Source organism: Sylvia atricapilla, chromosome 4 (genome assembly GCF_009819655.1).
Source record: "Sylvia atricapilla isolate bSylAtr1 chromosome 4, bSylAtr1.pri, whole genome shotgun sequence".
In the NCBI taxonomy this organism is placed as follows: Eukaryota; Metazoa; Chordata; class Aves; order Passeriformes; family Sylviidae; genus Sylvia; species Sylvia atricapilla.
Window position 1 is genome coordinate 6,706,211 of NC_089143.1, and position 21,113 is coordinate 6,727,323.

General features: G+C 40.5%; 1 protein-coding gene across 5 annotated transcripts in view; it reads right to left on the reverse strand.

The window, feature by feature from the left end:
• DCUN1D4 (defective in cullin neddylation 1 domain containing 4) overlaps positions 1-15,991 on the reverse strand; it is a 41,592-nt gene extending 25,601 nt beyond the window's left edge. For 2 of the 5 annotated variants that reach the window (XM_066317004.1, XM_066317003.1), the window contains exons 1-3: positions 15,861-15,991; positions 6,388-6,458; positions 5,408-5,447 (exon numbers count right to left, since the gene is read on the reverse strand). In XM_066317004.1, the coding sequence (XP_066173101.1) occupies positions 5,408-5,447; positions 6,388-6,458; positions 15,861-15,885 (136 nt within the window). In that variant the 5' untranslated portion in view covers positions 15,886-15,991. Of the gene's footprint in view, positions 1-5,407; positions 5,448-6,387; positions 6,459-7,989; positions 8,104-11,533; positions 11,592-15,860 lie in introns of all 5 variants that reach the window. The other 3 variants (XM_066317006.1, XM_066317005.1, XM_066317008.1) reach the window with 3 other exon arrangements.
• Between the last annotated feature and the right edge of the window lie 5,122 nt (positions 15,992-21,113).

Sequence of the window (21,113 nt, forward strand, 5' to 3'; positions counted from 1 at the left end):
AGAACATACTTCTAGAAGCACTGTCCAGAATGCATTACATAAGGAAATTGATGACAATAGTATTTATTTTCTTCTCAACAATAGCAGATATATTTGAAACAGGTAAGCTAGAGACCATAAAAAACACACAGTACACCCAATGCACTTTACAAATTAAACAAACTAAGGAACCTGGCCTGCCAAATGTCATTTGTTCCACCTCATTTTGCCTGCACATTAATGATACCAAATAACTGCATTCTCTTAAGTTATTGAACCTGTGATACTTGATGTTTTAGACCAAATTTCTAAAGACTCTGACAGTAGGTATTTTTGAAAGCCTACAGACTAAAACACTTAAGATGACAGCAGAACTTAACAGATGGCTAGAAAGAGCCAACAGACTCAAGACACACATTGAACTTAAAAAATGAAAATGTCATAGTGAAGAGGTCTTTTTGAAAAATATGCATTTACTTGACTGTAACCTGTAGCTATCATTCCTTTGAGAGCAAATGGATTGGTTTTTAAGTGCCCTTCTTTTAAAAAAGTAAAAATCCATTTGTGATGGCAACAGGCATTGGATGCTGGTAAAATGCAAGAAAAAAAATACATCCCCCTCACCCCACACAAATTTGTGCAGTTTACTGGTCAGCTGATTGTGAAAAGAAATATGCAAGGCCTCTATGAAAAATGAAGCATAGCACAAGATAAATATAAAATAAACAGAAGTAAAATAAAACAGTTACAGAACAGAGAAATTGTTTTGTCAGACCTGCAACCCCATACAAACCAAAGAATTTAACTCAAGAATTCCTGCTTGGACTCTTTGCCTTCTTAAACTATAGGATATTTTTAAGAAGACTGGTGAACTTGTTTTAAAGGCTTAAACTGATCACAGAATTCACTACAAGCCTATTTCTCCAATGACTCCCATGAAAAACTTGCACCCTTTTTGGTTTGAATGTATCTAGTTGCAGCTCTCAAACTGACAGAAAAGGGAAGAAAAGAGACAGTTCAGAAATTGGCAGGTGGCTATTAAATGCACACATACACTGCCCTCACACACTGACAGCACACAGACACCAGGTGGACAAACACACTGTAAATGCTTTCAGACACTTTACATCTTAATAACTGAGGTTTGGAGCAAATCTTCACTAGGCTTCAGCTGTTGAATCATCTCTAAACTACTAAAAAACACAGTGTAAGGATTTTACTTTCAAAGCATATCTTTTGCTGCTAAAATTGGTGTATTAAATTTGAAGTGCAGTTGTAATTTCTCTGTAGCAGCAGAAGAATATTTATTTCCTTTTCATATAAATCTAAAAATTATCAGTTTGGGGTTTGTTGTTTTTTTTTTTTTTGTTCGAATTCCTGCAATTTCTTAATTTACAACACAACTCACTAAATAGCAATATTAACCTTTCCCACACTGAGCTTTCTAAATGTACATTTCTAAATGTAATTTCTAGGTCTAGCAGTGCACAAACTGATTTCCCTTCCTGAAGGTCTGATGATCTGCAAACAAACACACAGCTACCTCTGACTACATGCAAATTTGACAGAATTTTACTTACCAAGTGCAGCTTCACTGATGTGATTATCTTTAAAGTTTCTCACTCCTGGGCCTCAACTCAAGACTTGCAGAACCCTCCTAGTTCTCACTGTTCTTTTGACACTTGAAGCTAGCATTTGCAAAGTAGAGCCTCCAAATGGCTGCTGAATAGATCACCACCAGCCAAAAGCTTGCCGAGTTTAAATGCTGTTTGCCAAATATCTTATTCAATACTTCCAAATTTGCAGGAGACAGAGCTTCCAAAGGGAAGTATCAATTAGAGAGCTAAAATTCATCCCAGGAAATTCAAAACAATGTACAAAATAAAACTCACAAGGGAGGGATGGTCCTAGAATAGCAACACAACCAGAATAAACAAAAGAAAGAAAAAAAAAAGTCAATAAAGAAGAACTCCACAAGCTGTGTCCCTACAGAAATGATTTACAGGCATGGAATTTTCACCTTCTCTAGATAAAGCCTGTGAGAAATCTTGCTCTTCTGATGCTTCAGTAGAAGGATGCTTCAAAGGAAAAATAATTAGAGATTGTGAATGCTGAAGCAATTGGGAAGATACAGCAGCTTATTTAATAATGCAACAAAATGACCACAAGCACAGTTAACAATCATCAATTTTCAGACACAAGATGAGAAAACTTAGATACTCATCAAAACATTAAACAACTTGCAACCCCGTTGCAAAAGGAAAACCATCTTCTCTGTCTTGAATTCCCCACTACAGAATTGCTCTGGTCTCGAGAGGGGTTTCTTATCTAATATAACAAAAGAAAAAACCAGCAGAGGCAAAAGCAATTTCTTCCCCTCCAATGCTTCAAGAACAGCAATCAAGCCTTCTTTTCCTTCAAGATAATTCCTCACTGTTTTAAACAAGCCAGAAGCATACTTTTAAAGACCTTTTAGTCTAGGTAAGTCAGTCACAATTTAATTATCAAATCATGACTTTAAGCTTTTGACAAGCTGCTGGATTTGTAGTTGTAACATAAAAACAATGTTTTGTTTTTAAAAACACTATTATTTCAAATGCGAGTTTTCCAAGTTAACACATGCGCATACTTAAAAAAAAAAGAAATTGTTTACAGAATCTGAACATCTGCTTTCTTACACCTACAAACAGGTGAAAAGGCAAAGGCCCATGACACTTGAAGTCTCTCTTGTTTTTCAGACAGATATGCATACTGAACGATAGCACATGAGACTAATCATTGTAGAGGACTGGAATTTTGAAACAAGATCCATCTTAGCCCTCAGATCACTGAAGGAATTTTGAAACTGTCACTTCCCTGTAGTTCTTTGATGTTTTAAGGCCTGGTTTCAGAAAGGAAATCTGGCTAACACCTAGAAAAGATGCAATTTGCTTCAAGTAATTTAAATGTCAAATACATTTTTGTCAGCTTAGAAACAACTGCTTTGAAGTAAATGTAATATGCATTTAAAAGTTAATATTATTGTTATTATTAATAAATATTAACCTAAGGTTTTTAAAATAGCTTTTAGAACTCTCAACCAAATTTAGATATGCATATATTAAGTCATCCCAAAAAAAGTCCACAACGTAATGACAATAACCATGATACTTATGTCAGAAAATGAACAGCAATCTTTAAGACTAAGGCCTGGGCCAGAAGATTTGGTGCTAAAAAAATGACAGAACTATAAAAAAAACTTGACAATTCTTAATCTAACTTCCAAATGAGTTCTAGACACAGAATCTTAAATTCACAACACCTATGCAGTTCTATAAACTGTGTAACAAAATTAATAGGTCTTGACAACTTCTTATTGAGAAACAGAAGTTCCATAGGTTTAGGCACATCAAAATCAAACAATTTGCAAAAGTAACTCTTCATAGATTCACATGAACCTCTCCAAGTAAAAGTTTCAGAAGTGTTAAGTCCCCTACAGAACAGAAACAGGAGACTTCACTGTACTACATTCATGATGGCCAAAACAGCTCCTTGCCTGTCTATTTGTCCTCATGAGTCAAATCAAACACATATTTCAACTGAACATGCCTGGAACTTAAGCAAACATTTGGGCTTCATCTCTTCTTATAAGAAGACATGAAATACCGGAGAAGCATAAGAAATAGTGGAAATAATATGTGAAGATAAAGAGGGAACTTGGCATTATCAACCTCTACTTTGGTTCTCATTTCATATTTGTTTCTGGTTTGAAAAATTTTTTTACAACTATTGCAAAAAATTACACTCTTCAGTGGGATTTTGTGTCCCAGCTCATTCAAGAGGCACACTTAAACTATTGAAACAGCTTAATTCAAACAACACAATGCAGGCAATGGAATACCATCAGTGTCAATATAAAACTGTTCATCAAAGCCAGTAACATGCTCAAGCACTTTCTAATAGAGGTAATGAGAGTGCCAAGACTAATTTCTTATACTTCATGACAGAAGTGCTAGGCAAGATGTAAGACAAATTCCAAATACCTCAAGTACATCAACACTTACTGATCAGTGACAGAAGGGAACTATTCAATGCTTCACAACAGGTCTTGGTGATCAAGAGTAAACTAGGATTAGAGAACACACTTTCATACATGAAATCAGTATGTAGCTGTTTAGTTGAGAGCACAGGAGAAAATTCCAAGTCTCCATCATGAGATGGGAGAGGACAGCAGTTCTAAAATATGGACATTAAAATCTCTGTCTTGAACTATCTGCCACAACCTCTTTTTTCCAGAGGCTTTTCCTTGACATGATGAGCTAATTTCAAGTACCAAATCAGTAACCACACTGAAGGAAAGTATTTCAGAGAAGCCTTTTGTGGCTGGGGTAAGAGTTCAAACATGAAACAAAGTCACCTGCTGCTGTACAGATGAGGGTGTATATCCCTAAGTGAGCTCTGTCTGATCCCAAGCAATGCAGTCCTGAACATCTTTCCTCATTGCTCTAGGCTATGACTGTGCTGGATTTCTAAGTGTGTGCCAGAATTCTCCAGGAGGAGCTGACAGCTCTCTCCACTTTCCTGAACGCTCAAGGGAACATCAGCAAATATAACCACCACCTCAGGATAGTGAAAAAGCTTTGAGTCAGATGGTGGGACAGACATGGCCAGTTTTAAAGAGCAGTTCTGCTGAGTGAGTGATCAGGGCTTGAAGCCAGTAAGTTATTTCCCTCCCTCCTCAGGTATCACGCCTGAAACACAGAAAGGAAAGAAGGAAAATAAACCAAGGAAACTGCGAGCTCACAAGTAAAAAGCTCAAAAGGAGGTAACAACTCTTGCAAAAACATCAAGTCACAGAGCTCAAATGCTGACAAATCAAGAATGGCAGGCACCTGAAAAGAAGGCCTCCAAAAATGATGACATTTCATCGAACAAAACACAGATATGAGCTTATAAATAGATAGTAGTCAGGCACTGACTGAAAATTTGCACAAGAAACAGAAATAACCTGCATCAGAACCAGTCAAGAAAAAAAGCTGGTTGTTTGGAGCACAGCATTTAAACTCGGTCACAAGAATCACAACAGCCAGAAGAGGTCTTGCTTCTGCTCTGTTCTCACTAATGCTCTTTCAAGAGTCAAAACATTGTAAGAACGTGGATATTCTGTGGCCCAACAGGTTGAGTCCCAGGAGTGAGAGAAATTTTTCACTAAATTTTCAAAACTAAGAGATAATAAAACTACCGAGACTGCTGAAACCTCTTCAAGTCCCTCACAATTCAATAAATTAAAAGCACAAACGCCTATTTTGAAATAAACTAAGAAACCCTAGCACTTGCTCCCTAAAACTCCTTTAGCCCTCTAAAACATAATTTTCAGTTATGTCAGAGACTTCTTTAATAACATGTTTAAATTGCTTCAATCTATTTCCACTCCATCCCTGTTCAATACCTGTCTGGTGATCGTCTTGACCCACGTCCTCTGTCAGATTCTGCAAGAAACAGGAATGATGCAGTTAAACAAGATGGTGATCTTCATTCTTCTGTACTATCTTTAACTTTTACTTGATATTAATATTCAACCTAACTACTTAAGGATCATCTACCTAAGACTAGTCTTTGTGATTTCACTCATATTTATCTAGAAAGTTACCCTTGCAAATTTATCTAAAAAGTTCAAGTAAATTGAATTTTATAAATACTTCTGAATTTTTTTCAATAAAAAATGTATCAAATTATTTCAAGAGTGGAAATAACCACCTGTTAGGTGGGGAATTGGCATTATTGTATTGAACAATTCCACCAATAAATGCAGCATTAGAAAAACTGAATTTACCCTTCAGCACAGAAGTGGCTTTGCTTAAGGATAAACACATATGTGTTCCAAAGAAAACTGATTAAAAAACAACTGAAATCTTGGAAACAAGTTACACTTCTGCAGGCAGGGTCTTTTCCACTAAATTTGCAGTGTACACACAGAAGGTGTATCATCATTTCCAGCTATGGTTGCAATAAAACCAATGTAAATACACAACACATAAGCAGGGAGAGCCTTCAAAAAAACCTAGTTTCAGTTTTTGCATGGGTGAAAGATGACAGCTTGCTCATTCAGTATGTTTTCCAGAAGAATTGTAGGAAATTGGATAACTATGATGATTACCATCACTTAATGTATCCAAGAAGGCTTCTTGTATGGAAGCAATATCTAAATCCAATGTTCACACAAAGCTCAAACTCCACTGTGACCTCTGGAGTGTAACATTTCACCTTTTATTAATACTGCTTATCTCTCCACCAATTCAAACCCAACAGCCTTTCATACAACAAGGCAGTTATAATTTCTACAAGTGTAAGCACTTTATTATTTCAATCATGAAATATTCTGGACCAAGGCCCTAGCTATTCTGCTAAGAGAAAATGGCAAGTCATTACCAGCCTATTGAGGGTGTGGTAAATCTTGTGAATATTTGCCAGTGTTGATAGATGAGAATTCAGTTGAAAATCTAGAGGGAGGAAAGAAAAAATGGTTTTAAACTTCTGGTTTCCAGATGCAGCAGTCACGATCGTCCTGTGTTCTGGCTATTTAATAAAATCATCACACAACTATAAAATAAAAGTCATCTCAACACTTTTTCAGCACTGACATTTTCAACACTTGAGTAAAATAACTGAAATCTGCAAAAAGATATCCCACATATGCATTTTTTTTAAGGCATGGATGACCCTCAGCAGTACAGAAGTACAGGTAACCATAGCTGAATTTAAAAAAAAAAAAGTTACAACTTTTTTTTTCCTTTCCATTGGGAATTATTGTAACTTTCATGTTACCCAGTCCTTCTGTTTCATCTATTCCAGAACCAAGTTAAGTACCATGTAACATTCTAAAATCATTAATATAAATCTTAGTTTTTAAAAAATCTGATTTTATTTATACACACGTACTTGCCTTTATACTAATTCCCTTGCAAAAATGAGTGACTAGAACACACTTGCACAGTTGAAATACAGCTTTTTAATAAAAAACCAAAGGTCACAATGCAGCAGCTGTTAAGACAAGAGCCCAAAAACGTGATAATAAAATATTCTGACACTTCTTGGAAGAAGCCATAGCATATATGTTAATTTTGCTTCCATGCTACAAATATAAAACACTTGAGTTTGCTCAGTTGCTAAAGAGCAACAAATTAATTTTTCTCCATTCTTTTGAATTCCCTATTTTTGCTAGGAATGTGACAAGAACAAAACTGGAAAGTAAGTAATTTACAAAAAAAAAAAAAAAAAAGCCAGCTGAGATCTAGCCAGAGAGCAAGCACACCAAGAAGAATCTCAGAAACTGAATACAAACCAGCCAAGAGGGCTTAAAGACAGCCAACTATTATAGAGAATTTCCATTTAAACTTAAAATAAATTAGCTACCCCACTGGAACTCAAGTGCCAACACACTCTAGAGAAATGTACTGTATGATAAACAAAGTATTCCAGGCAAACTTCTGTATGTGAAAAGCTTCTGTATGTGCCTAGTGTCACTACCCAGCTAATGCACTAAAGCATTTCTAATATGAGACATTTAATTCAGCTTTGCCCAGTAACTGATGCAAGGTGAAAAAACATGATTCCCTTATTTCCATCCACAGCATTTCAAAGGAATGCTCTCAAGATACATTTAAGATGACCCAGATAAACAAGAGTCATCATTAAACATCCTTCTGCCAAGTCAGTGGACCACACTGCTATGCAGTTAACAAGTGGAACTGAAGAAATTGCCTGCTCTAAGTGTAGTTGTTACACACATCAATGTGGAATTCTCTTGTCACAGTGAATTTAAAAAAAATTCAAAAGATCCTTTCAGGAATCATACATTTCATTCATTATGTTGGCCAGAGTATCATTTAATTAATTGCTAGCTATTTCTTAATGTGTTGTCCCCAGTCCACCACAGCAATACAACTGCTCCAAGTCAGAAGTAGCAGAGGGAATTTCCAACTTTAGCTAACGTTATATATACAAAGTCAAAGACAATCCAGATCTTCTTACCAAGCTACAATAGGAAGGTCTTGAACCTTTGAACAGGGTGCTAGAGTTTTTCCTGCATTAAGTGCTCAATAAAGATCCATTTTTGCTAGTCAAACAATACTAAGCAGAGCCATTCTGCAAGAAAAAAATAATCCCGAGTTTCTTAGTAAAGCCTCAATTCAAGTACAGCAGTAAGAAATAACAAAAGGAAAGGGGGACAAACAGGGATGAGGACAACAGGGAACACAGAAGCCGTTCTGAGGAAGGCAAGATTAAAAGATAAGATTTGATTTGTTAACTGGCAGACCAGACTAAACTTTCTGGAATATGAATTTTACAGTTTCTCTTGCTGCTCTAGCCTAAAATCTACAAAGAACATGAGTCATTAGAGCCAGCTATATCTGGAGGTAAGAAGCTGAGAACACTAAGCAAATATTTATTTATTCTAATCTAATATTAACTTTAGATAGCACTCTTAAAAATTGTTGAAAAGATATTCTAAAATAAGGATTATATATAAAGGTATTACCTTTGAAACAAAACATTCCTAGGCACTTCAAAACATAGTTCATGCCAGTATGTTTTACATGTCCACTGGAAATATCCATACAGTTTTAAGCTGCTCCTTCAGAATTAGGTTACATAAATTATGGTGGACTTAGCAGGGTTATACAATATATTTTCTAGTTCTTACACAAGAAATATGACACCATACATCATATGAATATGGAGGACCAGAGTCCAAAGTTGTCTTTCTTTCACAGGGGAAGCTTGCAGTGTAGAGATATTATCTAAAACTGAAAATTCTCTTACAGTTATAAAAGCAAATGCAAGCAGCACCCATTAAATTAGGGAAGTTAAATTACAGCTCAGGTTATTCTCTAAATTGGTCAGTGGATCAGTGTTTGCTTTATCTGTATCTCAAGAATGATACACAAAGCATCCTATACCACTGTGAAGAAACCTATTTTGAAAAAAAAAGAAAAAAAAAAAAAAAGGCTTTTAAGAAACAAAATCCAAAAAATAACACCTCCCATGCTCAAATAACACGATCTGGGAAATCAGCAAAAATAGTAATGATCAACAGTGGTCAAGATGGTAAGCAACTGGACAGCTGCAACTGCATTCTTCAGGAACTTTTTCCCCTCCACCTCCCAAACTTTCCACTCAGGCTGATGCAGCCCCCAAAGCTGTGCCTTGGTCAGCCCACTACACTTGGAATCTTATCCACCAAACAAATAAACCAAATCCTGCCAGCCCAGGGCTCTGAATCAGGTCACCAAGGAGCTGCAAGGCCAGCTGAGCTGGAGGAAGAGAGAGGAAAGCTCCTCTGAGGTGGGAACACAACAGACCCTGGTGGCAGCAGCCGTGTGCCAGGTGAGTCCACCTGGCATCCCAGTGCCACTGGGAGAGGGGTGGTACATCACAGGAAGCTACACACCCAACTGGCACAAATAATGCCACCATCTGTGATTCTTCACCTGAAGGTAAGAGTTTCAAAGCACATGAATTGGCTTCATTTTGGGGTTTTTTTTCTTTCCCTACAGAAACTGTGTCCAGCTCTGGGGTCCTCAGCAGACAAAAGACATGGAGCTGTTGAAGCAAGATCACAAACACAACTGGAGGAGTGGAACACCTCTCCTATGAAGAGAGGCTGAGAGCTGGAGCTGCTCAGGGAGAACAGAAGACTCCAGGGAGGTCTTACAGCACTTTAGGTGCACTTAGAGTACTTTAAGGGCACTTTGAAGAAAGCTGGAGAGGGACTTTCCAGAAGTGCACATAGTGACAGGACAAGGAGGCTTCAAACTGAGAGTAGGTTTAAACTGGATATTATTAGTAAGAAATTCTTTACAGTGAGGGTGCTGAGACCTTGGCGCAGGTCGCCCAAAGAAGATGTGGATGTCATAAGCCTGAAGTGTGAGGCTGGATGGGGCTCTGAGCATCCTGGTCTTGGTGGGAGGTACCTGTGCCCATGGCAGGGCATTGCAACTAGATTATTATTATCTTCCAATTTAAGCCATTCTAAATGTAAATAGTGAAAGTTGATATGTAGAAAGCTTGCTATGACTTTAGGGATGTATGTCAAACAAGCATATGTATTTTGTTGATTAAATTCTTTGTCATGCAGAAGGTAGCTGATCCTCAGTGAAACCTGAAGCAATGAAAATTCCAAATAGTATTAAATACTTTGCAGTAATTCAGAATGTAATGGGTAAAAAAAAACTGAGAAAAATAATTTCAAATCCAGGACCCAGAAAGAAAAGAAGTGACAGAGCCAACCTGGTTTTATGGAATTTAAACCTTGTCTGCAGTTTATCATTAACACAATGTTAAGTGTTAAAGGCTAAAGTTAAGTGTTAAAATGTTAGTTACAATCATATACAATTTAAAATTAAAAAGAAAACATTTAAAAATATTTTTTTAGACTATTATATGTTAAGGTTTAAGCTACAGACCTGAGAGTTAGAGAGGTAAAAGAAATAAGAGATAGCAGGGCTTGCTTCCATAACAAACTAGAGGAAAAACATTCTACACTCTCTCATTAACGCACACACCAAATACAATAAAGAAAACCAAAAAATTCAATGTATCTTAAATAAAAGCAAATTATACAGGTAAACTGAACTCAAATACTCTACTTTCCTATCTGAAATGAAAAACCTTGAAAGGCCAAATCCCAATATTTATAAGAAGGAGTAATGTGTTGCCCAACTATTTGAAAAAAAACCCAACAACACAGTACCTGCCCAAACAAAACCTTTAATTTAGTTCCTGCTGTGGAAATTTAAAGCCTGGACAAAACACTGCTACAGGGTGCAGTACAATCTATTAAAACCTACTAAAAAATTAACAATAGAAGTGAACAAAAGAGATCAGCTGACTCGAATTTTCCTTTAAAAGCTTCTAATTTTCTTAAGCAAATAGAAAACCTATACAAAATCTCACTTCAACAGTAAGTCTAAAAATAGTAATCCTTAATAAATATGCCACATATATAAAATTTAAATATAGAAATAGCAGTAGTAAAGACATAGTAGTAATTCTTATTACTGCTAAGATACACCTGTAAACTCTCAGAAAAAAATTTACAGAAAACACACATCAGGCAAACTCACACCTAAAAATTAAAGTAGCATGCTTAGGCTTTTATTTAATTACTTTCCTTGCTTTCAACTAAAAGAAGTAGAAAAAAACTTGTAGTAGTAATAGTTCAAAGTTCTGTTGCCTTACTTAGCTTTAAATAAACTTCACTTATTAAAAAAAGAATAACTTAATCTTCTGTGAAATATACAGAATGTATATTTCATAACATTTTATATATGTCATAATATTTCATATTATGTTCTGTAGTCTACTTAAAGAATTATCCTAACAGCAATACAATTTATATTGATGAATGATGAATTGATTAACGAACTTAGAAGTTCAGATCTGAAACCTACATTTGGTGAAAGCCCTCAACACTCACGTTGAGGAAGCAAAAATTTTTGTATTCATTACTAAATCCAGAAGGCAAAAGGAAAATGTACACCAGTCTTATCCACACAAAAACTTAACAACACACCTGAAGACTGAGACTCTCAAACTGCAGCACAGAGAAGTTAGGAGCTGACTCTGCATTCCTGTCAAAGACAGGATTAAGAATTTATTTCCAATGTGTCTGTAGCTGTATCCTTGAAGGCAGTGACACCCCACACCAGGTGAACCTGAGGAAGAATCCTTTCTCCCTGTGCACCAAGTGACAACAAGCCTTGGGTCAAGGGAGGCAGAGAAGAGGCTTGAAAAGCAGAATTTCCCTTGATTTGGTGTGGTCAATAAAGGGCATGATTCAGAAAGTAAGGAAAACAAGTAAAATCCAGCTTGGGAAGTAAAGACACACAATTAGATGGGATGATTCAACCTGTGTTGAGGAGCATCAGGACCTGGCCACTGAAGCTAAAGACACAATACTGCAGAATGTTTCTCCTGCACCAAGCTCAGAGCCACTGCTGACATCAGCGGGATCCAAAACCCACACCTGCAGATTTGGGCACATTTTCCAAACACAACAGCCTAAAATGTTCTGAAGCAAAACACAGACTGACTTAAGCTAATAAATAAAAAACCCTAGAGAAAACCCAAACCCAAGCAATAAAATACGGTAGGAGTTACTGCACACACTCCAATATCACTGGAAGGTAAACACTGACATTCAACTCTTAACATTTGCTGTTACCACTCAGAACAACTACTGCAACAAAGTATTTTAAGATCACTATGTGCTACATGGATAGGAAAAAGCATAATTCCTTTTTGTCCCCATAGGAACAAAGCTCTATTCTACCTATCTGTTTTTGGAGGAGCTTAATCTGAAGGCTTGTTTACAAAAAGAACTACAGCAGTTTAAAATTAAGTGAGAATTTTAGAGCAATTTAAACAGTGCAAAATTTGTGTAACTGCTCGTTTATTTTGAATACATTTACATTTACCTTAAATTGATTGAACAAATAAGAGCTAGGCTAATTCTCCTATACTAAAATATAGGATAAAATATTCTGCACAATTTGCTCATGGCAGGATTTGGGTTTGCTTGGGAGGGGATGATTTTGGTTGGGTGTTTTTTGTGCTATTTAGTAAAGATCTAACACGAAGCGTGTTTCTGGTACAAAACATCTGCTTCGACTGATGACAAGTGTTCATCCAGTCTAACACTTACTCCACCATCAGATTAACTCAAACAAGTGCCAGTGAGCTGGTTTTGCATCACTGGCTGCCATGACCTCAGAGCTGTTTGCAAGCATTACTCTTAACTTCATGCTAGGCGTCATCTGGCATCCTACAAAGGGCATAAAGCAAATACCAACTTTGTATTTTGTGCTCTAGCTAACTCAGCAGAAATGCAACCCTGCCAAGCACACACTGCTAGGGTATCCAGCACCATGCACATGTGATATGCACCACGATGGAGCTGCAACTGCCTAGGAACAGCTCTGCCAGTCAAAATCATTCCTGTCCCAGCCACTTGCTTCGTCCTCCCTGCCAAAATGTACTGACCCCACAGCTCTGCCAGCAGCACAGCCCACGGGCACATTCCCTAACCCACTTCAGGCAAGAAACCAACCTGTCAGTCTGGACAGTTTAACTAAGTGGCCAGAGCTAACCCAGACACATTTGGCTGAGTGGGTTAGAGTGTGCTCCTACAAACCACTTCACCGACAGAACAAGGGAAGCAGTAATCTACAGCTAATGAGCAGTAATGAGCTGCAGCAGACACAGTCCCACATCTGCATCAAGGGTTTCCACCAGCCACTTCCCCAGGACACGCTAAAGCCTTGCAGCTCTAACTATATATATATTTATATAAAACCATCTATATACACACAATTTTATATATATATACACACACACTTCCCACTGAATGAACTGGTAGTTGTTTCTATCTCTTTATGACCCAAAAGTAAAAATAGTGTTTAACATCAGACCATGATTCTGAATAAAACAATTTAATTGGTGAGTACAACAAAAATGCTGGCACATTTAAATTAAGGGTTCTGCTCCAAGCCCCTGTTAAGTAGTCTTACTTATTGCAGTAGAAATAATCACACTATTAAATGCTCTAATTTTTAAATTGGATACAAGAGTTGAACACTTTTACAGGATGTACTCTATCTCCTTGTGCTATGCTTTTTGGCAAGAACAAGACAGACAAACTAAGCAAGTTATCTTCTATTACTTGAAGACACAAAACTAGGAACTAATGCTCTGAAAAAGCCCAAAGTCTTTGCTTTCAGTACCTGCAAAGAAAGTGTGGGAGGAGGGGAATTAAAGAAAACACAGGATTAATAATTCACTAACAGTACAGAAAGTACTCAGACAAAAATAAATTTAAATTAAGTGCTGCAATTACACAAATAAGAGCTCACCCTGATACAACAGAACTAAGAGAAGCAGTTAAAAAAACTTTACCTGCCTAATTCAACCTACTGCATGGTCTTGTACAAGGCTTTTCCAATTATAGCTGCAGGAGCTACAAGAAACTTTTAAGCAAACATCTTCAGCAGAAAAAGTGAAAGTTGGTTTCCTCATAAAACATGAAAAGTGTATATTCAGAGAGTAAAACTGAGCAAAAATTTATCAATGAAGTTTATATCATAAGAATAAATGAGGACCTAAGAAGGATCAAAAGGTGGCTCAAAATGAACTTTCAGTCAAGAGACTGCCATAAGCCAACTTCTGTATGTGCAATGTTATGCTATGAACACTTCCTGCTTCAAGCATTTACATCAATGAAAAAAAACCCAACCACTATGAAGCTACAGACAGTTAAATTAGCTGATTTAGGAAAACATATCTATTTAAAATAACACATATACAAGAAAAATAAAATAATTTTTTTAAAAAAGGTGTAATATTTGATCACTCCACAGCACATTTTTAATGAAAAGACAGTAACAGCTGAAGGCTGAGGAAGAGTACTCTTCCTATTTTCTGCAAAGTTAAAATTAAAAACAATTTAAAAGCACGGTGTAGTCTAAACATCCTACAGGAAAGGGCCCTGGAATATCTCACTGTAACTCACACGTGTATATAATGAGGACGTGCATTATTGTGGCCAGGGCACATGACAAAAGACACTGAACAGAGGGCATTTTCTAGAATAATCACCCTTCCATTTCTAATATGAAGCAATTATTTCTGCTTCAATGGCAGCCTTCACCACCAACACACAATGATCCCTAAATATAAAGGTAAAATAAACGAGAAGCACTAAGAAAAATCATAAAACCTTATGAGTTAGAGCCTTTACCAGACTGCTCCTGTACAACACCTCATTTCAGAGAGACACAGAAGGATTCAAGAAAACCCAGGCATTATGCAGCATTTCTTTCCACCGCTGCTTTCAGGACTTTGTCCAAAAGTCGGACCAACCTTCATTAAGGCACGATCAAAGCTTCAATTTTCGTTATCTTTCCCACAAGCGAGTTCTAGAGTAATAAAGCATCTCAGAGCCGCAACTCCTTTGGCAGTGAGAACACGTTCCTGGGAGATTTCCCAGGGACGTGGCTGTGGCAGGACAGCTTTGTGCAGGGACCACAGCCCGGTCCTTCCAGCGGCCGGTGCCCATCCCCAAACCCCGGCCACCGCACGGCCACGCAGATATGTGACCCCCTGCACCAGCCAACCCGCCTACAGCAGGCAGCCTCGGAACGCACAGTCTATCGCGAAGACAAAGCCCTCGCTCCGCTCCTCCAGAGCGGGAGGCGCGATGCCCCGGGGCGGGCGGGGACGGCGGCTCCGGCCGGGGTCCGCGGGCGGGGGCAGCGCGCCGCCGCACGGCCCTCTGGGAGTTGTAGTCCGCCACGCCGCCGCCCGCCACCTCGTTGCGTGGGGCCGCTTTCGCAAGGACTCCGCCTCCCACCATGCGCCGCGGCTCCAGTCCCCCACACCGGCAGCCTGGTTCTCCCGCACCGGCCCGGCGGAACCGGCTGAATTCACCCCCGCCCGTCCTCCCCTACGCACGCAGCTCCGCAGCCCGCGCTGCCCGCGGCAGTCCCGGTTCCCTCACAGCCGGCCACGAGGGCCGGCCGCAGCCTCACCCGCTCGCCAGCTGGGTCGGGCAAACTGCGTCACACCCTCCGGGCGCCCCCGGCCCTCTCCGGTGCGGCTGCCCCCGCCTGCTCCCGCCCCCGCCCCTCGGGGGAGCGCGCCGAGGGCGGCGGAGATCCCACTGTCCCCGCGGCCCCACCGCCAGGCACGCACACACCGCCCCGCTCCGCGGCGGACCCGCACCCGCGGGCCCGAGCCCTTCCCCGGCATCGGGAGTCCCGGTGGCGCGTTCGGCCAAGCCTCACGGGCGGTTCTTTCGGCCGGGGAGCGGGGCGGGCGGCGGGCCCGGCCACGGCGCTACTCACTGACAGCGGCGGCATCCGAGTGCATTTTCGTGCAGCGCTGCACACGCTGCCGGCCCGGCCCGGCTCCTGCCCTGCTCCCAATCCAGAGCCTGGGCACGGACACCCCCGCCCCGCCCACCGCCCGCGCCCATTGGTCCGGGCTGCCGGGGGACGCGGGGAGCTCCGCTCTCTTACTGGGTGAGGCTCCTGCCACTCTCCCCCCGCCTGCCCCGCACCATCCCCCGGTCTCCCATTGGACAGAACGCCGAGCCGGCCACGCCTCCCTCCGCTCTGACTGGGCTCTGGCGCTGCCAGTTTTTCCCGGCCTTTAAAGCGCGTGCAAAGAGCACCACTTTGTGTCACCCGCGGCGCTGATTGGCTATGGGGACCAAGGGCCGCGCCTACGCACCGATGCGATTGGCTGAGCCGGGGAGGGGGCGCGGCCTGGGGCTGCCCCGCCCTCCAGGGGCCGCGGGCGGGGAGTGCCCGAGGCGGGGGTTCGGACCGCGGCACTTTCTGCCTCCGTGACCCCGCGTAGTGTAGCCGAATCTCCGGCTAGTGTAGAATTATTCTCCCTGCCTTATTTCTTCCATCTCCCTCTTCCAAAGGAGAACAAATGGCAAGCTGCCAACGCCAGCCGAACGCACACGAGTGTCAGGCCGATGTTAGAGCAGCGGCAGGATGAGCGGTGGGGAAAACCTGGGGCAAAGAGTGCTCCTTGCGGGACGATGACAGCGGCTCATGCCCCTAGGTACTGTTCTCGATCCTAGAGATCTAGCGCGTGGAGACACCCTCCTTTCCCTCTCCTTCACGGAGAGGTCGCCATCCCTGAGCCGGGGGAGGAAGACACCCTGCAGGTCATCGCTGCTTAGCATGCGGGCTCAGCATCCCGTGTTCAGGGATAAATTCCATCCCTGGCACTACTCACTGCTGAAACACAGATGCGAAGAGGCTGCTAGAGCAGCGTCTGTGCACAGTGGATTATAAAGACAGGACTGAGTAATGAAAAAAACCCCTTTCGCTAAGAGGTTAAGTTAAAAGAAAGTCAAGGATTATGAAATTGAAGTAGTGCCAGATTTAAGATGATTGTCCCTTTGCAGTAAAGCATTAACATGTAGTCCTGAATTAACTGATCTTTTATTTTGCTTATGATTTCCGCTACCTGTTTTACAGACAAGATGATGGAGTCCACAAGAAAATGAATCTGCTTTTCAAGTCATGTACTAAAACCCATGTCAGAGCAATGCAAGCTTGCATCATTTGGAATTCTTACTTTTTCACTGACTCCTTGAAATGATTTCCATCGAATTTCCTGCCTCTGTCTCAGGATACTTTCCTATTTTCACCATCTTTTCTTTAGCTCAGTGGGTTAGTGTTAATAACCCTAGGGTTGGAGTTCAGTCTTTGTATGAACCATTTACTTGAGACCTGAACTCGGTGATTCTTGTGAGTCCCTTCCAGTTCAGAACATTTTGTAATTCTGTGAAACTTATGCAAAAAAAAAAAAATTATAAAGCAATGCAAACTAGGTTTGGTTTCACTCCTTTGGTAGTTCTATAACCTCCCACATGCCAGACATTCACATCAGTATGTGTCATCCCAAGTTCTTATACCCAATAGGGGCACCATTGAGTAGCAGTTCATCTGATCTAATTCTGGTTTAAGAGGAACAATTCCTTTAGGGGTGTCTGTTTGTTCACTTGACCATAAAAAGCATGCAGCTGTTAGTTCAGAATAAAAACGTGTTCAAAAAGAGAACTTCTTCCATGCCTTACAAAGTCATAAATTGATACAGATATAAAGGAAGGAGGCACAGAAAAACCCATTGTGGTTGTATCTGAAAACAGGAAGGTTTGTACTTTCCCCCCATTTATATTAAAATTAAAGATACTACTAGGCCTTAAAAATATTTCTTTAGACTACAACTTCTGTAACTACTTCCATTCTAAATTGTAAAGCAAACAGGTTCAACAAGCAAAACTTCAATATATTTTTGAAGGCACAAGTATAACCCCTGACCCCTAAAAATGAGATCTGCAAAGAAATCCATAGGGAAACAGAAAAGAAACTTTGTTTTCTTGGCTTCTGCCTGCTAAACAGGGGATTCACGCATCAGCCAGAAAAGCCCTGCCCCAGGAGAACAAGGCCCATTAAAACATGCACTTACATTCCAACCTCAAGAAGTTATAAATAATCCCCTTTGTTACCACTAGCTGTAAACCACTATGGACAACAAGCCAACAGATGCTACAAAGTCAGGCCCTTTCCTTTCTGAAGCCCACGTTTAAAAAATGCAGAAATGCTTCATTTTACATAGAGCAGATCAATCAGGCCATGGCTGATCAATCATTGAATTGGGTCACTTGGCAAGGTTCTGACAGCAGAAGGACTACAGGAGTGGCTTCTGTGGGAAGCTGCTAGAAACTTCCCCTATGTCTGACAAGGCAGACAGCTCCAAGACAGGCAAGTCAGTGATGGGGATAATGCTTTTGTGGTAATGTATTTAAGAAGGAAAAAAAAGTGAATTCACAGATGTAATCATGGCCAAGGTGAGAGAAACAGCTCTGCAGACACCAGGGTCAGTAAAGGAAGGAGAGGAGGTGCTCCAGGTGGCAGAACTGATGTCCCCCTGCAGAGTGTGGTGAAGCCCGTGGAGCTCCACAGGGCTGCAGTGATTCACCTGCATAGCCTGTGGAGAACCCCACACTACAGGCCCAAAAGAAAGGTGTGGCCCCATGGGAAGCCCCCACTGCAGCAGAGTCCTTGTGGCCCTGAGGGAGATCCATGCTGGAGCAGCCTGTTCCTGGAGGACTCACCCTGTGGAAGAGTGGCCCATGCTGGAGCAGTTCATGAAGAACTGCAGCTCATGGGAAGAACTCAGGTGGGAGTAGCTCGTGTAGGACTGTCTCCCATGGGAGGGACCCCACACTGGAGCAGCTGAATGACTCCTCTCCCTGAGGAGAAAGCAGAAACAACATATGATGAACTGACCATAACCCCCATTCCCCATATCCCTGTGTCACTGTGTGTGGGAGGAGTAGAAAACTGGGAATAAAGTTAAGCCCAGAAAAAAGAGAAGAGTAGGAGAAAGGTGCCCCTAAGATTTGTTTTACTTCTCATTGTCTGCTCTGATTTTGACTGGCAATAAATTCAATTAACTTCCTCGAGTCAAGTCTGTTTTGCCCAAGACACTAACTGGTGAGTGATTTCTCCCTGTTCTTATCTCAACCCGTAAGTCTTTAATTACATTTTCCCGCCCCTGTCCAGTTGCACAGGGGAGTGACCGAGTGGCTTTGGTGGGCATCTGCCATCCAGCCAGGGTGGAACCACCACATGGACAGAGACAATTTAAGCTAATGGTGTTCCACCATTAGTGTCTTAATGCTAACATTCCTGGTATTTTTTCTTTTGTGCCAGCACAATCACTTGGATAGCTAAATAGCAAGGTAGGTCAAAGAGCAAGACTGTCCTCAATGCTCCCAAAAAGCAAAAAATCCCAAAACAAACCCCACGACACTTCTTTTAGTTCTGTTTATTTGTTTGTTTTTCCAGCCAGCTGAATATCCAGATCTGGCTTACTACACATACAAATGCAAGTGCTCCCATCAATGGCACAGGAGAGGAATAACAAAGCATGGAAGTGGAGAGTGGCAATAAATGCATCTGCCAGTTTACACACAGTTAGATCAAACTTGAAACTGCAGATTTTTTTCTTTTTTATCTGAAGAAAGAATGCCATTGTTTATTCTTTTAATGTTTGCATTGTTTTTTGGGTTTTTTTTTTAATTGATAACTAAAATGGCAGCCACATTAAAAGAACTGAATTGTAGACTGTGAAAAATACTGGATATTATGAGAAAGGGGAGCCATTTACTTAGTTGTATCTTCTTCACTACCAGAAACAGTGCAGATGTGTCCTCGAGAAAGAATTCCAAAAGAAACTCTATTTTCAAAGGATATCAGACTCCAGATTGCTAAAGCCATCGTAACTTTTGAATACTTTTATTCATCTTGCTTTGCTTAGAAACAAGCTTGAAAGTTAATTTTAGGCACCAGAATCACAAGCCATGATGTGCTTTACAAGTCAGAGGGGGAAGAGAATTGTATTGAAAAGAAAAACATGACAAAGAAGAATTTGCTGAACATTAAGAAAGCAGATAAAGAAGCAACAAAGCACAGTGCAGGGTATTGTAAGAAAATGAACAAAGTGCCTACAAGAAGCCCAGCAACCAACAGTTGTAAATCATTTGCAGATATGAAGAAGTAACTGATACCCAAGTCATCAGAGCTTTGTGTAATGCTTCTGAAAAGATTTTTCACCTTCAGAATTACAAAGGAAATACCTAACACCAGTGAGTTCTTCCTGCTTGTTATCAGCAAACTGTACTAATTAGGGAAAAAGAGGACCTCAAGCGGCAGAAAGCAGCAGCTGCAGATTATACGAACTGCTTCAAAGCACTACTCATTAAACAGTTCAGCTCATTTTAACCTCTCGATCCCATGGACCCATACTATATTCCCTGGTGAAGTGAAAAGGTCTGTTCTCTAACACTGGCTCTACAGGTACATAACTTTGGTCCAAAGGTCGTTCTGTAACATCCTGCAAACAAATGTCATTTTACATACATGAGAAAAATCATGTTGCAAGGCTGTTGATACTTAAATTCTTACATTCCAGTTATAGGGTATTTTCAGCTTCAGTTTAAAATTTTACAATCTCTTAATTCATCGTGAGGCAACTCTAAGCAGCCAGTTAAAGAGCAGCTAAGAATTTCTTCCTGAACCCTGGGGGTGCATCAAAACAGCCAGCACCTCTCTCTGAGCCACATAGCTCCCTCACTATCAGCAGAGGACCATGAATATTCTCAGTGTTCTGTTTAAATGAGACAGGTGAGAACTGGTTACCTGTAATCTTAAGCTGCAACGACTTGTTTCAATAACATCAACTCTGGTTCAAAACCAAAGGGTGTGTCCAACTTTTGCTCAGCTTGTAGCTGCAACACTGTTTTTGAAAATGGGAAATAACAATTTCAGGCTTTTCTTAGCCCAAGAGGTTTGAACTGCAGCTCCCAGGTTTTATAGTGCTCTGTAGCAACACTGGAATCACGGTGCCTGAGTATATATATGTATATATATGGAATATATATATAAGAGGAAACTGGAGTCTCCACCCCGCTGAAGAATCCCGCACAATTACTCTCAGAAGTTGCTCTCATATATGTAACCTGGAGTTCTTTTCTGTTCCAAGATTCACACTGGTAGCCACCTGATGTA